The 24,167-nt window shown below is 41.6% G+C and overlaps 1 protein-coding gene across 13 annotated transcripts in view; it reads left to right on the top strand.

Moving 5' to 3' along the window:
- The window catches only part of MAP2K4 (mitogen-activated protein kinase kinase 4), a 74,884-nt gene that overhangs the window by 12,407 nt on the left and 38,310 nt on the right, over positions 1–24,167 (top strand). For 5 of the 13 annotated variants that reach the window (XM_072990426.2, XM_072990427.2, XM_078385947.1 and 2 more), the window contains 2 exons: positions 14,677–14,776; positions 24,070–24,165. The exons of 1 other annotated variant lie outside the window; for it this stretch is intronic. In XM_072990426.2, the coding sequence (XP_072846527.1) occupies positions 14,677–14,776; positions 24,070–24,165 (196 nt within the window). Of the gene's footprint in view, positions 1–173; positions 9,663–14,676; positions 14,777–14,962; positions 15,022–20,281; positions 23,634–24,069; positions 24,166–24,167 lie in introns of those variants that run through there. 7 more of the 13 variants (XM_072990428.2, XM_072990429.2, XM_078385948.1 and 4 more) reach the window with 5 other exon arrangements.

Here is a 24,167-nt window from a genome sequence, read left to right as displayed (position 1 = left end):
CTTGAATTTTTGAGTTGTGAAATGTACTCTTTGGTCACATATAACAGGAATTTTGCTCAGAATTTTTTCTTTGAATTTCTACAGATACTTAAATACAGTGGTGCCTCGCTTAACGAGTACACCGTATAGCGATGTTTCCGTATAGCGATCCCTTTTTCGGGATCGCTATACGGAAACATCCCCGATCGTCGCAATGGGGAAAACCCGCATTGCGAAGATCGGGTATTGCGGCGGCCATTTTGGAGCCACCGAACAGCTGATCGGCGGTTCCAAAATGGCCGCCGGAAGCCCGGAAATGGCTGCCGGCAGCCGTTTTCGCGCCCTGCCCTCGCTTAGCGAAGGCGCGAAAATGGCTGCCGGCAATTGGAATCCTCGCTGAACGGGTAAGTAACAAAGGTATTTCCCCTACCCGTTTAGCGACGATTTCGCATAGCGAGGGTTAATCCGGAACGGATTAACCTCGCTATGCGGGGCACCACTGTATACTGACTTGCATTCAGATTTGCATTTCAGAAAGCAGGAGGGTCTTTCATCTTGAGGAGGCTCCTACTGATGGAAGGGTTGGAGGAATATGAACCCTGGACCATCTTCCCTGTGCCATTTCCTGACATTAACACTGATTAGTCCAGACAAGAGGGAGGTCCTGCAGGTGGCTGTCCCTAATGTCTGTGATCTGTTCCATCTATTTCCATCTTAGGTGAATTTCCCAGCTGTGTCCATACCTTGACACAAGGTCCCCCACTATGCTGGTCCATGCATTGGTAGTCTCAAGATTAAACTGCTGTAATGCTGTTTACGTGGGGCTGCCTATGAGGCTCCTATGGAAACTTCAGCAGGTCCAGACTACTGTGTGGAGTAAATAAATACCATCCTATCTGCCCTATTGTGGCCTCCTTGAATTGGTTGCCTATTCATTTCTGTTCCAGCTTCAGGGTGATGACATTGACATTCAAGGTCCTAAATGGTTTGGGACCGCGATACCTGGCAGAACGCCTTCTTCCAGTGAGATCTGCCTGATCTACATGATCATCCCAGGCTTTACAGTTTGAGGACGTTGACCCTGAGAGAGGCCCCCAAAGAGAAGATCAGGAATTGGGCCTTCTCAGGGGTTGTGCCACATCTTTGGAATAAACTCCCGCCTGAAATTCACCCGGCCCCTTCACTGGGGATTTTTAAGGAACTCTTGAAAACAGAGTCTATTTAGACAGACATTTCAAGATACTACATCAACAGAGCACAGAGGTTCTTTCTACTTTTAAGTTACCAATTCCACCACCTTACATTTATTAACTGTTTTCTGTGTTATTTTTTCTTTTTAATTTTAATTGATTGATGTATGTTTATTCAGATTTTTTATATTGTTATGTTTATGTGGGTATTATTTCATGTGCTATTGCTGTTTATTTTGTTGTATACCATCCAGAGTGGTCTTAGTAGCTAGATGGGCGGTATACAAATCGAATAAATAAATAGATAATAAATAAATTAGTCTCCCAGATTACTGGATTAGGGCTGCAGGGTGAAAAAGTGAAAAATCACCACCACCCCGCCTTTTAACCAGTGAGAACTGTAGAAGTGGAATTCTGTCCATAGAATCTTATGCTCAGGTGTCCATCACTGCTTCTGTCTCACATGGCCTTGCTGGAAACATTCAGAAATGTTCTTGGGAGGCACAGAGGAATTGGCTCATTGCTGTTCCACCTCAAGTGAGAGGGGGCAGAATCTAGAGTGTATACAGGTTTCCAAACAATTGCTTTGAACTTCATCCAGGAATGTGGGAAGAAATGATTATAAAGGAACATGCATGAATCTGGGTTGATCGTGCACAGAATTCCTTCTGCAGTCTCCAGGCTGGACTGTGTCATTTTGCTAGCTCCATTCATCTTTTAATATTGGTGGTAGTTAGATTTAGCATAGAAGTCAATCTTGTGAGTATGGAGATTCAAGAAGCGTCTTAAAATAAGGTGTTAGTTTTGTAGTGTTTTTTTTTTTCAAATGTAATAGACTGCTAGTAATTAGTATGTTCGCTGCTGGGCAGATTGAGTTTGTAAGGATATTACTGTTTTTATTGGGGGGGGGGAGACAAAGTTACCAAACTTCAATCTACTGTAATGGTTTGTTCACTAGTAGTTTACTGTACCTGCCATTGCTTATTAGCAGTTAGCTCATAAGGTGTACTGAGGATCAAGAAAATGAATCCAGCATTTCATCCGTCCCATATTTATTTTATTTATTTATTCTATTTATACCCTGCCTATCTGGTCGAAACGACCACTTTAGGCGGCTTCCAGACAGATAAAATGCAGACTTAAATACATATAACAAAAAATAAAAATATACAAAGTAAACAATTAAACAATAAACAATAAGGAAAAACAAAAAAACAATATCTCCCACTTGTCACAGTGTGGGAACATGCAAACCATGATAGGCTCGTTGTGCAGTGTAGTTTTTTTTTTGTCCAGTAGTATTTTTCTCTTTCAGATTTACATAAATAAAACAGTGTGTTATACAGTGGTTCAAATCCTGTGGCAAACAAGCATACCCTTTAGAAGTGAATTATTGTAAGTTAAGAAATCTGTGTAGACATTTGTTGCCAACTGAGTTGCATGACATAGTGTGCAACAAATTTTTGCTTAATAGCAAAATTTGTGTCTAAAAGTTATGCTATTTGCACTAACTACACAACGGGATTGCAGCCGGGGTTCTGGAATGTTTATATAAGCTTACTAGCTTTTCAGAACATATGCATCCCATGCCTTGCGAATAATTATTGGTGGTTCTCCTTTGTGGCCTCTGTGAATGCGCACAATTGGGTTTTACTGTGCTTGCACAGGACTTCACGGAATATTCTAGAGCTTAAAAAGACGAGATTAGTAGGACATTGCCCCATGGCATGCATGCTCTGCCCGCCCATAATACCTCAGTTCCTTTTAGCTGCTGCTGAAATTGGACTTCTGTAGCGATTACTAGAGTAATTTTCTGATTTTCTCAATCTTTTTTTGATCTTACGGACTGCCTTACGTTTTCAGTTCCTGGATTATGAACTTGATCAGTTTTTATTTACGGACATTTCCCTGTAAGTTATTTTTCTTCCACCTTCCCCCCTTCCCACCCTTTTTAATGGCCTCTTCAGGCCCATTCAAGTGTTGTACGACGTGTGCCAATAAAATTCCTTTTACTCATGGCCACGATTGTTGCTTGTTCTGTTTGGGCAAAAGTCACCAAACCCACTCCTGTCCAGATGGTAAAAAATTAACAAAGCCAGCTCTTAAACTCCGACTGCAATGACTTCGGTCCCATTTGAAAAAAAAAATCCTTAACATCCTCAAGCCGTCCAGCCAGCCCCACGATGGAACCTACCTCCACTCCAGTGCCTCGGTCTGAGCCTTCTCACCCACCGGCTCCAATTACTGCATTGCCGAAAGCCGCTACCAAGGCTTCCAAGCCAAAATCCCCCTCGGCATCGACATCGACCTCAGTGTCGAAATCCTTGGCTTCAGCTACAGTCTGAGCTGATAAGAGGCAAAAGGAGAAGGACAGGACTAAACAAAAGAAAGCTAAGCGGATTCCTAAGCCTCACCACCCTCCAGCCTGGCCTTGGCCCATTCTAGCCCTATTTCGACTGAGTGGACAACTGTCATCCATCTCTCGAACTCGGAGGCATTGGTCTCGCGGTCCCCTCAACATAAGAGGGCAGCGAAGCAGCACCATATTTCCCTGTCTTCTCAGTATCAGGAGGTAATCTTTGTCCCGCGTCCCTCTCTGAATATTGAGAGCCTGTTTAAGAGGTCGGCCGACGTGGTGAACGCTATTGATACTGCTTTGACAAGTTTGATCCGCAATTTGAACAGGATTACTGTGAGCATCCCAAGCGTGTTCGCTACGTTTATGCCCCATCTGAGTCCTCACCATCACCGTTCATTCGTTCGTTTAGTCGTGCCCGACTCTTCGTGACCCCATAGACCAGAGCACGCCAGGCCCTTCTATCTTCCACTGCCTCCCGGAGTTGTGTCAGATTCATGTTGGTTGCCTCGATGACACTGTCCAACCATCTCGTCCTCGGTCGTCCCCTTCTCCTCTTGCCTTCACATTTTCCCAACATCAAGGTCTTTTCCAGGGAGTCCTCTCTTCTCATGAGATGGCCAAAGTATTGGAGCCTCAGCTTCAGGATCTGTCCTTCCAGTGAGCACTCGGGGTTGATTTCCTTTAGAATTGATAGGTTTGTTCTCTTTGCAGTCCAGGGGACTCTCAAGAGCCTCCTCCAGCACCACAATTCAAAGGCATCAATTCTACGGCGGTCAGCTTTCTTTATGGTCCAGCTCTCACTTCCATACATCACTACAGGGAAAACCATAGCTTTGACTATTCAGACTTTTGTTGGCAAGGTGATATCTCTGCTTTTTAAGATGCTGTCGAGGTTTGTCATCGCTTTCCTCCCAAGAAGCAGGCGTCTTTTAATTTCGTGGCTGCTGTCTCCATCTGCAGTGATCATGGAGCCCAAGAAAGTAAAATCTGTCACTGCCTCCATATCTTCCCCTTCTATTTCCCAGGAGGTGATGGGGCCAGTGGCCATGATCTTAGTTTTTTTGATGTTGAGTTTCAGACCGTTTTTTGCACTCTCCTCTTTCACCCTCATTACAAGGTTCTTTAGTTCCTCCTCACTTTCTGCCATCAGAGTGGTATCATCTGCATATCGGAGGTTGTTGATATTTCTTCCGGAGATCTTAATTCCAGCTTGGGATTCCTCCAGTCCAGCCTTCCGCATGATGTATTCTGCATATAAATTGAATAAGCCGGGGGACAATATACAGCCTTGTTGTACTCCTTTCCCAATTTTGAACCAATCAGTTGTTCCATATCCAGTTCTAACTGTTGCTTCCTGTCCCACATCACCGTTGCCTCCTCCTATTCAGAGTTGGCATTGAGCCTATTATCAACCCGATCTTATGGTACCGAGTCGACTTCTAAGAAAGCTAAGCACCATCTATCTCAGCCAGATGTCCCTCGATGCAATCCAGTTTCTGCTCGACATGAGCCTGTTCCATCCAAGTGTTTGTGCGCTTCTTTGGTGCCCTCAGCTTCGACATTGCGCCCCACAACCGCTTCGTCTAGATCCCAATCTGCCTGTCATGTCCCGACACCAATCTCTTTTTCAGCTGCTCGGGCCTGTCAGTGTTCTCCTTCACCAACTCTCTCCATCTCTGGAAATTCCTCTTATTTCGGCAGCTTCTGAACATGATCCTCCCTCTGAAGCTTCTAGGGAGTCTCAGTTGAATTTACCGACACCGAATTCAGATGTTGCAGATGTTCCTCCTCCATCCCCCTCTGAAGACTTTACCTCTTATTCCCAACTCATTCTTCGGATGGCCATGTCGTTGGAGCTCAATATCGAGCAACCTCCTCCCCCTAAGCACAACTTTGTCTTCGATGATATAAATCAGGATAAATATCCTCCATTGAGTCTGGCTTTCATACCAGGGATGCTGGACCTTATTAAAGAATCATGGGACAAGCCATCCACCTCCCCCAAGTTTCCAGATGGATTGAGAATCACTATCGAACACATGGTCCCGACTTAGCTTTCCTTGTCAAACATCCTGCTCCAAATTCTATTATTGTCTAGTTTAATCAGTCTCGTGCTGGTAACCGGTCAACAGTCACCCCCACTAATCGAGAGGGCAGAAAGTTGGATGTTCTTGGCTGTCATTTATATTCTTTGGCCTCATTTGTAATGACAGTTTCCAACTATCAAGCGGCAATGGACGCTTATCACAGGCAGTTGTGAAACAAAATACTTCCTGTCCTTCAGTCTGCTCCCGAGGAGATCAGGACCGATGCACTCAGTACTCATCTAGAAGCCACTACTCTTGCTCAGCAGCAGCGTCTTGCATCTCGCCATACGACTGATGCTGCCTCAAAGGCTCTGGCTTCTGCCATCTCCCTCCAAAGACATGCTTGGCTGCGCTCTGCGGGAATCAGTGATGATGCTAGACCCCGCATTGAGGATCTTCCATTTGATGGAGTTGGGTTTTTTAACGAGAAGACCGATGAAGTGATGGATAATCTACACAAAATTTGCAAAATGGTCCGTTCGTACTCCATCCAGCAGCCTAGATACAATCGCACTCAGTGGTGCAGACCCTTCACTTTTTAACAATCATATCAGCAACCTTATCATTCTTACAAACATTTCACTCCATCTCCATAGAGGTCCAATCTTCAGCTGCTCCTTCTTTCCGCTCTCAGGCACCAGCTCAGCAGCATAGACAACCTTTCTGCCGACCTGCAATAAAGAATAAACAATATTATTTATTTATTTATTTATTTATTTATTTATTTATTTATTTATTTATTTATTTATTTATTTAATTTATATGCTGCCCACTCTACCCAGAGGTCTCTGGGCAGCTTACAATAAATAATTATTTTTGACTTGATCCCTCCAAATCTGTTCCCTGGCTGTCCCCGTCATTCCTGTCTGGCTCCCTTTCTTGACAAGTGGTCCATTATCACCAAAGACTCTTGGGTACTGTCTGTCATACAACACAGCTAGCTGTTAGAACTCACCGACTGACCTCCACTCGACTATCCCTGACATACGATTTACTCATCTGCCCTAGAGGATGAAATTTCTCTGCTCATCCAGAGATACACTATCCAATGAGTACCTTCCCAAGATGTTCTAAACGGTTTCTGTTCTATACTTTACCGTCCCCAAATGCGATGGAAGCCTTTGCCCCATCCTGGACCTGCGACTTCTCAACACCTACATCCATCCGAAGCGTTTTCACATGGTCTCCCTGGAATCCGTTATCCCACTGCTTTCTCCAGACGATTGGTTTGTGGTCATAGACCTACAAGATGCGTATTTCCATATTTCCATTCACGAATGTCACTTCAAATACCTTCGTTTCCTCTTCATGGACAGGGCTTACCAACTCTGTGCCCGCCCCTTTGGGCTGTCCACTGCTCCAAGAACTTTCACAAACTATATGGCTCCTGTAGCTGCCTATCTTCATCTGCACAACACCATGGTCTTTCTGTATATAGATGATTGGTTGATAGTAGCAAGGTCATACTCCACAGCCCGAAGGGAGTCTGCCTTTGTTCAGACCAACTCGAAATGCAGCAGCTACTGCTCTCGAGCGGGACATGGCATGAACTCCCTAGGCGACGCGTTCATGGTAGACTGGGGCAATGTCCTCCTCTACCTTCCCCCCCCCATTCCTCTTATCCAGCGGACAATAGTCAAGCTCCGCCAGCTGTGAGCCGATGCCATCTTAATAACACCATGGTGGCCTCAACAACCCTGGTTTACTCCTCTCAGGGCCATAGCAGCCGAAGTCCTGAGACTGCCTATTTGGCCACACCTGCTGACTCAGAATGACGGACATGTTTGTCACCCCGACCTGGAACCTTTACACCTCATGGCGTGTAGAATCCCCCTGTCATAGTGGAGGTACTGGACAAAGTTAGGAAACCCTCTACTAAATTGTTGTATTCCTATAAGTGGAATGTTTTCTCTAGATTTGTTGCATCAAGAGGTTTATCAGTGGTTCCTGTTTCCTGGTACCCTCCTCATGTTTCTTCGTCACCTGTTTGATCAAGGTTTGGCCCACTCCACATTGAAAGTTTATATTTCTTCAATAACATCCTGTCAGCCTATTGGATCTGAGGTCTCTCGTCTATTTTCCCATCCAACTCTCAAGATGTTTCTTAGAGGCTTGCGGAACATTCGCCTGCCTGTGCGACCTCCACTCCCTCAGTGGTCCCTCCAAGTTGTTCTCTGTGCTCTCGCTTGGCCTCCTTTCGAGCCCATGTCTTTGACACATCTTAAATTTTTCTCCCTCAAAACTTTTTCTTGTAGCTATAACGTCTGCATGTCGAGCAAGCAAACTGGCCGCCCTTCAGGTTAACACTCCTTATATTCAGTTTTATCCAGACAAAGTTGTCTTGTACCCAGATGTCACTTTCCTCCCTAAAGTGATTTCAGATTTCCATGTTAATCAGCCTTTGATTCTTCCAACGTTGTTTCCATCTCCCTCTTCTGATGTTGAGTGTATGCTGCACTCCCTCAATGTTCCTCGCGCTTTAGCATTTTGCATTTCCAGGACTAAGGATTTTTGAACTTCTCCCAGACGCTTTGTGTGCTTCTATGGCCCACGGAAAGGTTCTCTGGCCTCTTCACAGATAGTCTCGAGATGGATTGTCTCTGCCATTACTTTGGCTTATGACTTGGCAGGCAAGGCTCCGCCAGATGTGGTAAAAGCGCACTTTACAAGAGCAATGGCCACTTCCACTGCCTGGCTGTGTCTGGCGTTGAAGTCCCTGATATTTGTCAAGCAGCCATTTGGTCAACTTCCTCGACTTTCGTGATGCATTACTGTCTGGGTGTCAGGGCCAAGAAAGAAGCAAGTTTTGGAAGGGCTGTGCTGACTTCATTGTTAGTGTAACAGCCCTCCTTCTGGTAAGTGAGCTTGCTAGTCACCCATTTGTGTGTGTTCATAGAAGCCACGAAGAAGAAAGAGAGGTTACTTACCCGTAACCATAGTTCTTCGAGTGGTCCCCTGTGAATCCGCACATCCTGCCCATCCTCCCCGCTATCCATCACTTAGTATCTTGAGCTTTGTTTCGGTCAGAGCCTTGACAGCAACGGACATTTTCGGAACTGAGATATTACGGACGGGTGGAGCATGCGCGCCACAGGGCAACGTCCTCCTAATCACATCTTTTAAAGCTCTAGAATATTCTGAGAAGTCCTGCGCAGGTGCAGTAAAACCCATCTGTGTGGATTTACAGAGGACCACTCGAAGAACTATGGTTACAGGAAAGTAACCTCTCTGTCTCCTGGCTCAGAAGGCATCAGAATAGATCCTATATCCTGTCACTGTGAAATCATTTAGAAAATGTTGATAGTACATAACAATATTAAACCAGTAAAAGCTAGCCAACATTACTTTTAGGCTGTGCCCAATGGCTCAATTTTCAAAGCCTCTTTGATTTGAGTTTATAAATCAGGAGCCTTTGAGCCCCGTGGAGCTTTCCTGTTTGGCCCTCTGTTCCTTCTTACGCCTTGCACTTACTTCAGGGGGTAGTAGGGAGAGACCAACCCTTGTAACTGATTTCATTCCAGCAACAGGAAGTGTTCCTGTTTCAGACCGCAGTTCCAAGAATCTAAGCTAGCAGCTGTTGTCTGTCTCTGTTGTGGGTTTGTAAAACAAAAAGGTGGCGTTTCCTGTTTTCTCTTTCAGTTTGCAGGTTACCTTGCACTTCTCTAATGTAGGATCATTGTGTCTCACATAGGTAAAGGTAAAGGTTCCCCTTGGCATTTTAGTCAGTTGTATTCGACTCTAGGGGGCGGTGCTCATCCCCGTTTCCAAGCTGTAGAGCCAGCATTTGTCCAAAGACAGTTTCCATTATCACGTGGCCACGCGGCTATACACAGAATGCTCTTTACCTTCCCACCAAGGTAGTACCTATTTATCTACTCGCATTTACATGCTTTCAAACTGCTAGGTTGGCGAGGAGCTGGGACAAAGCGACGGGAGCTCACTCCGTCACGTGGATTCGATCTTATGACTGCTGGTCTTCTGACCCTGCAGCACACAAAGGCTTCTGTGGTTTAGCCCGCAGTGCCACCACGTCCCTCATGTCACATAGTGAGTCATATATAATGAACTTCATTCTCTTATTCTTTGTGCCTAGAAATCAAAAATTCTATAAGGTGTTACAAATTCATACTTGTCTTTGAAGAGATAGGTATGCTAGTCCATGCTAGCATATCAGGCAAAACCAAAATACAGTGGTGCCTCATTTAACGAGCGCACCGTTTAATGACGAATCCGCATAGCGACCCGTTTTTGGGGGTCGCTAATGCGATCGCATTGCGATGTTTGGATAGGCTAAACATTGCATTGCGATCATTTCTGCACCCGGCGGCCATTTTGGAAACAGCTGATCGGCAGTTCCAAAATGGCCGCTGGGTGCAGAAAATGGCGGCCCGCACCATTTTTGCGCCCTGCCCTCGCTTACCGGGCAGCGAAAATGGCGGCCGGATCCAGGATTCTTCGCTTACCGGTGAGTTTTTCCCTAATAGGAACGCATTAAACGGAGTTTATTTATTTTATTTATTTATTTAATTTATATCCCACCTATCTGAATCACATAGGACCACTTTAATGCGTTCCTATGGGTTTTCCCCGCCCGGATAGCGAAGAATCCGGATAGCGACGTTAATCCTGGAACGGATTAATGTCGCTATGCGGGGCACCACTGTATAAATAAAAAATAAAGAGAAAAACGTGGCACCGTAAATATTAACTGCTATATCTTAATGGGAGCTTTTGTGGACAGGTCTGAAGAAGTGGATGTATCTTTCAAATAGGCTTGAAAGCTCACATTGAAATTTAATGTAAGCTTTCAAGCCCACTTAAAAGACACATCCTTCCAATTTGTCAGATCTGTCCACGAAAGCTCCTATTAAAATACTGTATAGCAATTAGTCTTTATGGTGCCATAAAACTTCTGTCTTATTCATATACTAAAGGTAGGGGGGACAAAAATCACAGTACAGTGAAAAGTGGTGTTTTGTTCTGTTTTGAAGCATGGTATCTTAGGTAATTTGAATTATTGATTGTTTCCTTGCGAAGTTCAGTTTGAAACTTGGAAGTAAATATACAGTTCTCTGCATGCCTACTCAGAAATCATTGCCATTAGTTTGAATAGATTTTAATGTCAGGTAAGGATTGCACTCTAAATTTAGCAAGCAGGTCTCTGAAATAGCCATTTAATTAACCGGCAAAACCCAAAGGAACTAACAACAACAACAACAACAACAAACTATCAAGTGATGAAAATTATATATACCTTGGAATACTAGAAGTAGATAACATCCTGCACACAAAAGGTAAAGAACTGACAGAAAGGGAATACAACAAAAGATTGCGAAAAATCTTAAAATGAAAATTAAATGGTGGAAATACAATCAAAGCCATAAATGCATGCCAGTTCCAGTAATTACATCTCCAGCTGAAATAATAGATTGTACCCAAAATGAATTAGAAAAATTGGATTGAAAAACACGGAAAACTAAGGAACATGCATCACACACAACCTCCAAAAAATGATGTGCACAGATTATATTTACTATGAAAAATTGGAGGCTATGGTTTACTGCAAATACAGCAAGAAGAAGAGGAGGAAAAAAGAAGCTAAATGATTGTATTAGTATAAGTAGAAAAAAATTGCTTAAGGCAGTCAACATGAAGAGTATTTTGAAAGCAGCAGGGAAAAAAGCTCAATATAAGAAACAACCATTTAAAAATAAATTAAACAGTTGGAAAAATAAACCACTACATGGACAACACCTGAGAAATATTGATAGAAAGCATGATCATAATTCAATATGAGCATGGCTAAAACTCGGGACCATTAAGTAAGAAACTGAAGGTTTGATTTTTTTTTCTGCACAAGAGCAAGGAGTCCAGACCATCTATCTGATGAAAGCTAAGATCAGTGCTAACAGCAAATGTTAATTCTGCCATGAAAAAGTTGAAACTGCGTCATGCCTCATCTGCAAATGTTCAGATCTTGCACAAGCAGATTACAAAATTAGACATGATAGATTGGCAAAATTAATGCACTAGTCATTATGCAAAAGATATAACTTGCTAGCATCCAAACACCAATGGGAACATCAAGTAGAGAAGGTATCAGAAAATGACGAAGTCAAGATCTTGTGGGATTTCTGGATCCACACTGATAGAAACCTTGAGCACAACACATTAGACAGAGTAGTAACAGAACAAAGAAATGTCTCAATCATTGATGTTACAATTCCAGGAATACCAAGGTTGAAGATAAAGATTTGGAAAAACTAAAAAAATACAGAGACCTGGCTGAAACATGCCTTAGTGGTCCCCGTAGTCATCAGGGCTTTGGGAACTGTATCAAGAAATTTCACATAGTATTATATAAGCAGTTGCCGATCTCAGAAATAACATCATTACAAAAAAATGGCAATATTAGGAACAGCATATCTACTACCGTGGTGTCTCACTAGACGATAATCCGTTCCACTGAAATCGCTATTTAGCGAAATCATTGTCTAGCGAAAAGCATTTCCCCGTTGGGGGGAAACCTGTTTAATGCGTTCCAATGGGGAAGAATCGTCGTTGTCTAGCGAAGATCAGCCATAGGAAAGCCGCTTTGCGAACTGCCGATCAGCTGTTTAAATCGCTGTCTTGCGAAGCTTATGTCCTGAAAACACCCGTTTTGCGAGCACAGAAGGAGCTGTCAAAATTGTCGTCTAGTGAAAATTGGTTTGTGAAGCAGGGACCTAACATTGTCCAGCGAAATTCCCCCATAGGAATTACTGTTTTGCGAATCGCTATAGTGATCGCGAAAAGCCAATGTCTAGCGAAAAAACTGTCATGCGGGGTAACTGTCTAGCGAGGCACCACTGTATGTTTATTTTAAAAGATACTTGCATTTTTTTTGTTAAAACTTGTATCTGTTATATAATACCAGTCAATGTTTTTATAATTTTGATTGACTGTGCTTGATATTTTTGAATAATAATAATAATAAATAAATAATAATAAAGACAAAAATCCCTGGCACCTTAAAGGCGAAGTGTTATATTTTAATGTAAGCTTTCATGGACAGGTTCACTTCTTCAGATATTTCAGGTGTAATACAATAAAATATAGACTTTACAAGTAAAACATTCATGCTGGCTTTGAGAGTAAGTGATACCTGGTTGTATCTCATATGTGCAGTAATTTATGATCTGTGTTTGGTGTTCAGTTCTTTTGAAGTCTGGTTTGTAAACATTAGCATGTGATTGAAGTTTTAATCATTTTTGGTGTATTTTTTGAGAACAAAGTAACTGCACCTGTCAGAGAGCGAGTTTTCATCCTTAACAAAGATAACAGCTAGCTTTCATTTTGCAGAATTGTTTAAGATAATTCATATTATGAAGTAAATGCAATTCCCATTGTTTATAAAATGGATAGGGTGGATAGACAACAGGATGAAACAAACCCAGTAAAGGGGCTTCAGCTACATTCCTAAATGCACTTAGTTGACATTAAATCACTATCCAAGTATGTTTAGTATCAATATGGCAGATACCAGATATTGCTACTAAATCACAGTAATAATAATACATTATTTTTAAACCCAGATTATTCAGTTCTTACTCTAAAAGTACATTAATTTTAATAAGAATCAAACTTCTGATATATGTTTTGAGGCTAGTATTGTGTTAACATAACAGTTTTTATCCCTTTCTTTTCACTGTAAATGTTAGTTTGCTAAGTGGTAATTGTGGTGTAATTTCGCAGTTTATCTCCTTTATTTTTCAAACTGAGGCCTCCCTATTTCCTGCCATGAAGACTTGTTCTATGAGAGAGCGGGGTATGAAAAGGTTGTCAGACAACAGATATAATGTGGCACTGGCTAACTTCATTATACAGTTTCTGATAAAACATGAGCCTGTCAAGTATTTCAAGATGTTCCTCCTTAAGATAGTCAAAGTTTTTAATTGGCACATGCTGTGGACTGGAGATGGAACAAGCAAAATACATTTCTTTATGCAGTCCTACACTCAATGATAAGAGCTATTAAAGGCCAGCATACTATTACTAGTATTAACTAGAGAGTTGATGTATTGGATCAATTGCTAAATGGTAAGTCTACATATATGTAGGTCTCACTTAATCAGTGGATCTGCTTTAATTGGGAGTAGCATTAGGATACCAGCCAATGTATATCAGTATGCTGCATATTTTGTCATTTGTGGAAAAGAGAACTTTTTTGATTTGGAATTCTACACTTTTAAATCGGCCACCAGCAGAGCAAATAGTGCATATACATATTTGCTTTCTCATTTCTTATGAAGAAGTGCAAATGCATCCTCACTTTCTTGCCTTATTCACCTGCACATTCTAATATCATACTTTTAAGTATATGCACATTTATTCCTCTGCTGTACACAGATTGTCTGTCTAGAACAGCAATGGCAAACCTATGGCACGGGTGCAACAGCTGGCATGCAGGGCCCTTTCTGCGGGCATTCAAGCCATAAGTTGTCGGATCGCTACCCCCCCCCCACAGCCAAACCTGAGGAGGTGGCTGCAGCCACGGTGCTGGCGCTTTGACAGGCGGTGGGCCAGGATCCGGAGCAGCTGGCGCTGGTGGTGGATCCAGAGTGGGGTCTCGAGGCACCTCCATGCCTGGGATTCCCGCTTCTGCCGCCAATTCATCTTAGTGTTTCTGATGAGTGATGTAGGTTTGGGTTCTTTACTTTTATTAAGCCAGGTTACTAAAAACTAGAACAAATGAAATATCCTTTGTTGTTAACCTACTACATTTAGTTGTTCTCTGGTACAATTGTTATGAAGAGAAGGACGATATTTAGTACAGAAAATTGATCTCTCTGGTGGAGATTAGTTCAGTGAGTCAGTTTTGTGTTAAGGACAGGAGATCTGTCCTTTTTGATATTATGACTAATGCTATAATAGAAATTATTCAGATCTAATATGAAATGTTCTTCAGTGAGGTTATTAAGAGTTTTTTGTTTGCCCCCGGTTTATTCCAGATATTGATAATGTCATAATCTATGGCTTCTTGCCAACAAGAGTTCTCTTTTTGTATTTGTTTATCTCTCAGGTAAGCGCAGAGCACTGAAGCTGAATTTTGCAAACCCACCTTTCAAATCAACAGCACGATTTACATTGAACCCTGGAGTTCCTTTTCAGAATCCACACATGTGAGTATAGCTAGAGGTTCCACCAGATGGGACCATTTTGAAAATAAAACAATTTTTTTTGTCTGACATTTTGTAGGAAGTTCAAATAATTTGTAGTTTGGACTAAGACGTACAATATTCTGTTCACATTAACATTTTCACATGAATTTTGGTTGTTAGAATAATAATAAACTATTTTACCCACAGTCTTAAACTGAGACTACTGCTTTGAATTGAACTATACATAAAAGCCCTGTCATTTGTTGGTAAGTTATCCCCCTACAGTTAATCTCATTCAATGATTATCTTGACCAATGTTTGCTCCTTTCCAAGTAGGCTAGTTTTTGTTCTCATGTGTAACTTACTTTTAATAAAAACATCAGACTTGCAAAGCGTGGATTGCAGGTCATCACTAGACAAACTTTTCCAGGTAATGTGCTATATACATTGTTATACAGCGAATCATTATTAAGTGCAGTATAGAGTAGTTGGTGGTATCACATAATAGAATACCTTTTGAAAGATAAGCCTTGTGTCCTCAGATCCACCAATCTGGATTGACAGGTGACTTCTCCAGCTGCAAGTGTAGCAAAATTAAAAACTTGCTTTATTCCATTAAAAAGTTTAAGGAGTCTGTTCAGTGAAGCTCCTTAGCAGTTTGTGCCTGTTACTTTCCCCGGTGCTTGTAACTTCCTTTGTACAATGTTTCCTTGTGTCGTACATTATAGTATGCTTCTGCTTTTGCTGTACATATTGCTGCTCCATTTACATACCTGAGCATTTTTTGTCTCTATTGAATATATCAGCTTTATTTCTTCTTTTAGAAATTCTTCCTATCTTTGATTTTGAATCTATTCAAGTAATTATAGGAGGTCATAGAAAGGATTCCTGATATTGATATATCTGAACATAAGAAAATGGAAACATTTCAAACAGATATTCTTACCAAATTTCACATTCCTTATCTAAAAATAGGAATATCAACATTTGGTCAGCAGAAACTCTGGCATCCAGTAGGATCACCTTTCATAAAATGTCCAGTGATTTTTCAGGGCTCAGAACTTAAGTCTCCATGTTAGAATACAGAAACTGTCCATTCTTCATCTTTGTGCTCTGGTTGCACACTTCCTTTCTCTTTACAATAGCTTCTTACTCTTTTCTTCTGTCAGGTTTTCATCTTTGATCAGCTTTGCCTTTCTTCTTTATGGTTAGTTAATCCATTAAAGGCTTTCTTTACTATTATAATTTTTTTTTAGCAGTGACTTTCTAAATAGGAGATTCTCTAGATTATAACTATTTGAGTTCAGTTATTTCTTGCATCAAATATTAACCCCTACTTTCAAGCTCATAAATTTACTCCTGGTTTGGTGCCAATTTTGCTTTATGCATTTTGAGTATTTTTAATGAAGTACATTAAGCAAGTGGAGATAAAATGTAATTTATGTGAGAGCCAGTTGTCCAAGAATATTGTGAATTTCAGCTCACTCTAGGAGAGGTACTGCTTAGTGAATAATCATGTCCTGTATTTAGCATTGAAAATTCTATGTCAAGAGTAGGGATGGGTTTTTTTTGGAAAAAATGAACTCCTCGTTCCATAATTTGGCAGGAATTTCCCAGGCCAAAATATGGGACAGGAAGCTGTCAAATGGCAGGAGGTGGAGCAGCTCTCTTACCTCTATTGGCTTCTTTGCTTCCTCTGAAAAGCGTCCTGTTCCACCTTTGTGAGTTGCAAAGATTCCCTGTGACTCACAAGGGTGCATTGAGACACTGGTTCCAAGACAACTTGTTCCTCCATGCAGCCTTGCAAGTCACAGGGCATCCTAGCAACTCACAAAGATGTAGGTGGGCGCTTTTCAGAGGGAGCAAATAAGTGGCATACAAATGACATGGAGGTAAGAGCACTACTTCACCTTCTGCCATTTGAGAGCTCCCAGACCCTTTTTTCAGCCTGGGGGGGATCCCACTGAATTATATGGGACTAGGAGTTTGGTTTCTTTCAGGAAGTCTCATCTCTCATCAAGAGTACAGAATTAAGATCCTTTTCAGGAGCAAACATGGTTTGTAGCCTGTGAGAAGAATCCAGCTGCATTATGTAAATTGTATAAAAACAGCTGAAATGCATTATGAAACGTTGGAGGCTTGCTTTATCCATTCCCCTCCTCCTTTTTAAAATAATTTATTTTGTGTAATTTAGGCTATAGCCCTGTATCCCTTTCCTGGGGGGTAAGCCACAGCAAACACATTGGGACTTGCTTTTATAGAACTTGTAGAATTGCACTGGAGTCTCCCTTCAGATTTATTTTTAGAAGCTGGAATGTTAACAAATGGCTATACCATCTTTTTAAAAAGTTTGCATCCTTTTGGAAAAGTGGGGCTTCATCAGTAGCGTTCATCTTCTTTCATGGCACTTCTTCTTGAGTTGGATATTTAACTTACTTTGCTACCTGATGAGGTCGGTACATAATGTAGCTAAGGAAATTTATTGTTGCAAAATTGAATCCTGCTTTCTAATCATTGTGGGTTCTCTTTGTACAGTTATTTTAAATGGAAATTTAGCCTAAAAACAACTATTTTGATAGATTTTGTGATGCTGTTTGTTGTTTTATTCATCTGAGAAGATAAATCTTAAGCATCAGGAAGGATAATTTCCCTGTGAGGTTAGGTTTTTGAGTTTGGGATACACTGTTTTAGAGGCTTTACCAAATACCCCTCAAATATTCGAAACTGGTGAATAAGTTATTTCATATTTTTTCCTTGAAGGTAGTGTAAAGGGAAGTAGTGATACAGTATGTACAGTCCTCATGAAATTAATTGCCTATTAGGTATATTTTGCTTGGTTGACAGGTTGTGATCAGGGGGCTGGTCAGGCTGCACTGATGTTTTTTTTTTTTTCAGGTAAGAAAACAATGGCTTTCATTATATGCAGAATCAGGGAGGGATTGTTTCTCAAAGTGATTCATTGCCGGTTATGCTCTTTTCTGAAGCAGGTTGCCCCATCTGCAGTTGAGAATACAAGCATTTATATTGTAGATGGAAAACAGGAGTAAAATTCTTCAGATATATAAAGCTGTGTTTGCTGAATCCTCAGTTTAGAGAAAACTGGCTTTTAGCACGAATTGCTGGATAGCTCAGTGGTTTAGGTCTCTGGCTATGGAGCCAGAGGTTGAGAGTTGGATTACCCACCGTGCCTTCCTTAACAGTGGCTGAACTTGATGATCCATAGGGTCCTTTCCAGATCTGCAGTTCTAAGAGTATTCATTCATTCATTCATTTGGGGTCCAAGGTAGCTTTCCACAATTAAAATTATGTTTTTAAAATAATATTTAAATATTTAAAACTATATTAAAATTTAAACATTTGTCAATATTAAAACCAAGATTTAAAGGAATTTTAAAACATTCTTAAAACCTAAAAAAATTCTTAATGTAATAAATATAGCATTCTTCAGCTCTTCCTATTTTTCAGACTTCTACCTGCAAAGGAAGATATTTGTCTGATGACAGAGTTACAGTAGGACCCCTGCATCTGCAAGATGAATATCCACTGATTTGCTTATCCATGGTCCAAAAATACTAAAAGTATTAAAAGAAAAATCCTGTAAATATTTATTTCTAAATATGAAGTTACTAGAACTGGCCACTAGAGGTAGTCATAGACCATGCTGTGCATAGTGTCGACTAGAGAAATGCAGTATATTTCATGTCATGCTTTTTGTAGAGTTTGCTATTAAAATAGTGTTCACAGTTTTCAGCATCTCCTGGGTGGGGGCTTGGAACCACTCCTTTAAGGATACAGGGGTCTTAGTGTATATGTTCCCTGTAACCAGTGCCAGTTAGCAGTCTGTCTGAAATTTCTGACCAGTCTTCAAAGGCATCCCATGTAGAATGCATTGCAATAATCCAAATAAGTTGTAAACAAGGCATGTGTCACTGTGGCCAGATCAGTTATATCAAGGAACAGGTGCAGCTGATGCTTAGCTTTAACTGTGCAAAGGGAATCCAGGCCACCGCTGAGTTATGTGCATCCAAATTCAAGGTTTAATCCAAGAGCATACCTGAGCTGTAAACTTGACTTTCCAGGCAACCTCATCCAGTACAGGCTGAATCCTTATCCCATGATTTGCCTTCTGCCTGACCAGGACCACCTCTGATTTACATTTTGTTTTGCTAATCCTCATCCAGTCCATTACTGACAACTGATACTGATTTGGGCACAGAGTAGCTTCCTTGAAATTACACAGAAAGGAAAGATAGTGTTTGGTGTCATTAGCATACTTGATGGCACTGCATCCCAGAACTAGGGACAACTTGTCCCAGCTGTTTCATGTAGATGTTAAATAATATGGGGTCCGGACCACTATGGTGTCAGATAGGATTACCCCAACCCCATCTTCTGAATTCTTCCCTCCAGGAAGGATCAGAGCCATTGTGGAACATTGCCTCCAAGTCCCATCCCAGAAAAGTGCCACAGAAGGCTACTGTGGTCAGTGGTATTGAAAACCACTGAGATGTCCAGCAGAACCAGTAGGGACTGTCAGGTTCCTGGCATATATGACCAAAGCCATCTCTGTTCCATAACCAGGCTTGAAGCATTATTATACATTGCGGATTGTGGAATTTGTAGTCAATCACTTTGTTCAAGATGATTTAAGAGTTAGATGTAAACAAAGCATAACATTTTGTCAGGATAGAATTTAGTTGTTCTATCCTGCATCCACTTGAGTTTTCTTCTGCCATCTTGGCTAGTAGTAGGAGAGTTCTTCATTTAAGTTGCTGTCTTTGTTTCATAATCTTTTTTTGGTTAAAACACTGCAATATATATGCAATGTACAGTGGTGCCTCACTTAACGGGCGCCTCGTTTAACGACGAATCGGCATACCGAAGAAGTTTTGTGATCGCTTTTGCGATCGTATTGCGATGTTCTCTATGGGGAAAAATCGCTTTGCGATTTTTCCCCATACCTTCCCCCAGCTTACCAGCGGTGGCGACTGGGGTGGGGGGAAGCCGGGAGGGAGAGCAAACCCCAGCTGAGCTCCCTTCCCGGGATCGGGGACTGAGGTGGAGGGGAAGAAGGGAGGGAGAGCAAGCCCCGGGCGCGCTCTCCTCTGGGCATTGGGGACTGGGGTGGGGGGAAGCCGGGAGGGAGAGCAAGCCCCGGCTGTGTGCGCCTCCCAGCATTGGCGAGTGGGGTGGGGGCAAGCCGGGAGAGAGAGCAAGCCTTCGCTGCGCTCTCTTCCCGGCATCGGCGAGGGGGGTGGGTGGGAACCGGGAGGAAGACCAAGCCCCGGCTGTGCGCGCCTCCCAGCATCGGCGAGGAGGGTGGAGGCAAGCCGGGAGAGATAGCAAGCCCTGGCTGCACTCTCTTCCCGGCATCGGCGAGGAAGGTGGGGGCAAGCCAGGAGAGATAGCAAGCCCTGGCTGCACTCTCTTCCCGGCATCGGCGAAGGGGGTGGGGGGAGGCCGGGAGAGATAGCAAGCCCCGGCTGTGCGCGCCTCCCAGCATTGGGGACTGGGGTGGGTGGGAACTGGGTAGGGGGAAGCCAGCTGATCGGCGGTTTCAAAATGGCCGTCGCTGTTTTCTGGACGGATTCCTCGCTTAAGAGGCACCGAAAATGGCTGCCCCTATGGAGGATCTTCACTCAACGGTGAGTTTTAAGCCCATAGGAACGCAATAATCGTGTTTTAATGCGTTTCTATGGGCTTTTTAGTTCCGTTTAACGATGTTTCCGTATAGCGACATTAATCCTGAAACGGATTAACGTCACTATGCGGGACACCACTGTATCTTCATTTGTCCTAGAATTTCAGTTACAGGAATATAAGAATCTATTTTTATGTTTACTACCCTACATGAAATTTGAACATATCAGTAGTGTGAATATGTTGTCATCAAAGCATGGTTGTAAGTGAGCGTGTTAGTTCTCCTGAATTAGTAGTGCTGATGTCAAAAGTATAATTATTTTTGCTGCATAGAATGGATGGGCAGAGATTCCCAGTTCGTAGTCTGTACATAGTTCAGTGCCTTTGCATTGGTAGGTTTGCCAGTGAGTCTTAATGCAGATTCACTATCTCAGAGTTCACATGGCCTTTGATAGATCACTATTGTTACTTAGTGGTTCTTCTGTCTCTTTTGTGCTTCTGGTTTGTATTACATTTTTAAGATTATAGATGGAATGAGGGCCATAGTTTTCTGTAGGCTGTCAACAGATTCTTGTAATTGCTTACAAAGGTGCTGGATCAGTATATAATCTTCTATGAGCATGAATTTGTTTTTTAATTTTAAGTGGAATTTACAGAGTGGCAAGGAATACATGGTTATATATAAAGACTCTTGATAACAGACAAGTAAAACAGTAATGTGAGTTTGTGATATAAAACAGAACTCATCTCTTCCATTGCACCTGCTGTTGAGAATCATGAAGGATCTAGGAATACTGTATTACATAGTTCATAAGCTTTCTGTTTCTTGGTATAGGAATATTTTGGCATTTCTTTCCTGCACATTGCAAAGGATGAGGCATAAGAGACTTGCTTCCCCCATAAGGGCACACAAGGAGCTGGAACTCATTTCTGGCAGACCAGAAATGTGCCAGAAATGAGCTATTCCCACAGTATAGCAATGTTGAACAGTAACTGCAAAGAGCCAGAAAAATATGTATATGACTTTCTTGAAAGAAAAGGGCCAGCCTGAGGGGATATTCTCACATTGATAAAGGTAAAGGTTCCCCTTGGCATTTAGTCGAGTCATGTCCGACTCTAGGGCACGGTGCTCATCCCCATTTCCAAGCCATAGAGCCAGCATTTGTCCGAGGACAGTTTCCGTGGTCAAGTGGCCAGCGCGACTAGACACGAAATGCAGTTACCTTCCCACTGAAGTGGTACCTATTTATATACTTGCATTTACATGCTTTCGAACGGCTAGGTTGACAGGAGCTGGGACAAGCGACGGGAGCTCACTCCATCATGTGGATTTGATCTTACGACTGCTGGTCTTCTGACCTTGCAGCACAGAGGCTTCTGTGGTTTAACCCGCAGTGCCACCATGTCCCTCCTCAATGTGAGAGTCTCACATTGACTCTCTCATAATTACACAGGTTCAGTGGGACAGTTACAGTTCTTGACTCTAATATTAATTAGATCTCAGGATTGCCACATTTGTTCAGAACAACCCACACATAAGAAGAAAATTACATACTTGCATGTACTGCTGGATAGCTTTGCGGAGCCAGAGTTGTTTGATTCCGCACTGCTCCTCCATGACAGGGATTGAACTCAAGGTCCCTTCTAGCTCTGCATTTCTAAGATAATGGCAATGATTATAAACTGAAAAACAACTTGTCTTCATTCATATTTAGTCAGAAAGAATTTTGATCAGCTTGTGAGTATTAAGTCCCCTTTTCTAGAGCAGTAGTATAAAATTAATGCTAGTGGGAGAAAGAAAGAGACTCAGCAGGAGTAATAGGACCTTGATTTGGAAGTACTCTCAGTTGATATCCTTGCTTCTTGTGTTAAAGTCTCCATGTTCTTTTCAGATGTAGAATTTCCTGGAATATCCAAGTTGAAAAGGTTAATCACATGTGGTGCCATGTCTCTGAAGTTAGTGCTTGGCTTGCTAAAGTGTTTTGGCCACACTAATCTGAATTTCAAGGCATTCATTAGAAGATTAGGCTTCAGAACTTTATGAAATTGAACTAATTACTTGATGAGATTGCAGGACAATGGAAGAATTCTCAGATTGTTGGCTTAGTCTCTGTGGTTTCTCCCTTTGGTTTTGTGCCTGTGTGGAAGAGCAACAGAACATTCTAGAAGTATAGCCAGAGAATTAGCATTCATGTCCTGTTTCTTTGAGGAAAATTTGAAACTAACTTCTCCTGCATTAGAACCCTCCCATTCAGTTTTTGTTCTTGACAGAACTGACAAGAAGAATGAAGTAATGAAATAAGTTCTTCCATTTCACGTTTTTCAGGCAACATGCATATTACTGTTACATGCATGTTACTGAGAGAGCAAACAAATTGCATTAAAATGTTGGGTAGGAATTGAAGAATTACTGTGCTAAAATGATGGCTACTTCAATAGGAGAAACTGGCTTTTTTAATTTTTGTTTTGGTTTTTCACAGTAGAAGAGGGTGCTAGCCAGAATGCTTAAAATATTTGATAAGTTCATTTCCATTGACCTGTAATAAGTATCTTTGTTTTGATCTTTGGAAGAATGCTTCAGAATGTATGTAACATTAGAGAGTGTTGCCTAGGTTATTATGCATCTGCCTACCTCAATGTAGTGATCATAAGTTTATTATTTAGCAAGAGGCCTTCAGAAATGGAATTCTCTTTTTTAAAAAAATGAAACATGCCAGAAAGTGCCATTGCATCTTATTTTTTCCATATTCGTGTTACATATCTTAACATGATAGAGAAATCAGGAGAACTTATCTTCTTCTTCTTCATGAGCCTCTGAACTGGACTTTCTTTTGAAGAAACAGAATTCCCAATACAATAGGTATCTGTCTATGCTTGGAGAGCAGACGAGCTGATAGATTCTGCAATTTCCCTTTTTGTGTGTGCATCTTGTATTGACATTTGTTTTATTTCTGTGTGAATATATTGAGCCTTTCTCCCCCTTGATTGTCCTGACTCTGCATTAAATAAGTCATTTTTGTCAGAGCTAGAGTAGGAGATTTCTTACCTGGAAATATTTGAAAGAGTTGGATCCAGAAACTCTTACTTGTTCTTCAAGTTATCGCAGAGTGGACAGTGAAAGCTTGCCCATAACTCTTCTGGTTGTTCAAAGAAGAATTCTATTCACTCCCTCCTAGAAAATGGGGTAATAGCTACCACTCCTGATTGGTGGGTCCAAGACCACAAGCCTAGTTTTCAGGTAAGAAATTTTCCTTTATCAAAATGGTATGATGAAGTTACATCATGGGATAAACCAAAGTGTAACATTTGTTGTGAAGGCTTACATATTACTTCTAAATAGATTTATCTGTCAATAAGTCTTGAAATTCTGATTTCAGCAAGATTTAGTTCCAAGTAAGTCTGCTTCAGGTTGTAGCCTTGCACTACTTTTATACAATGCTCTGCATTAGCAACAGTGGTTATAAGACAAGTTTATAATATAATTCTATATTCTCTCTTTTATTTTCCAACAAGGAATACTATAATCTTCAGTAAGGAACTAAAGTATATTCATTTTGTATATTATCCAGTAGGTAGTCTGTCTTCTCAATGACTATGTGTGTATGTGTTACTGTGTTATGTGATAACAGCATTGTGTTTTCCTGTCATTTTTACAACTCTTTTCCTGGCTGAAGTGATACTCAAGCAACAATGGGTAGTAATCACATTGCCCCGTTCACTTTCAAAAGGAGAGAAGCGGAGATGATCGTGAAACTTTCCAGCAGGCTACAGT

The sequence above is a fragment of the Pogona vitticeps genome, chromosome 2 (genome assembly GCF_051106095.1).
Source record: "Pogona vitticeps strain Pit_001003342236 chromosome 2, PviZW2.1, whole genome shotgun sequence".
NCBI classification, from domain to species: domain Eukaryota; kingdom Metazoa; phylum Chordata; class Lepidosauria; order Squamata; family Agamidae; genus Pogona; species Pogona vitticeps.
This window is presented reverse-complemented; position numbering and strand designations above follow the sequence as displayed.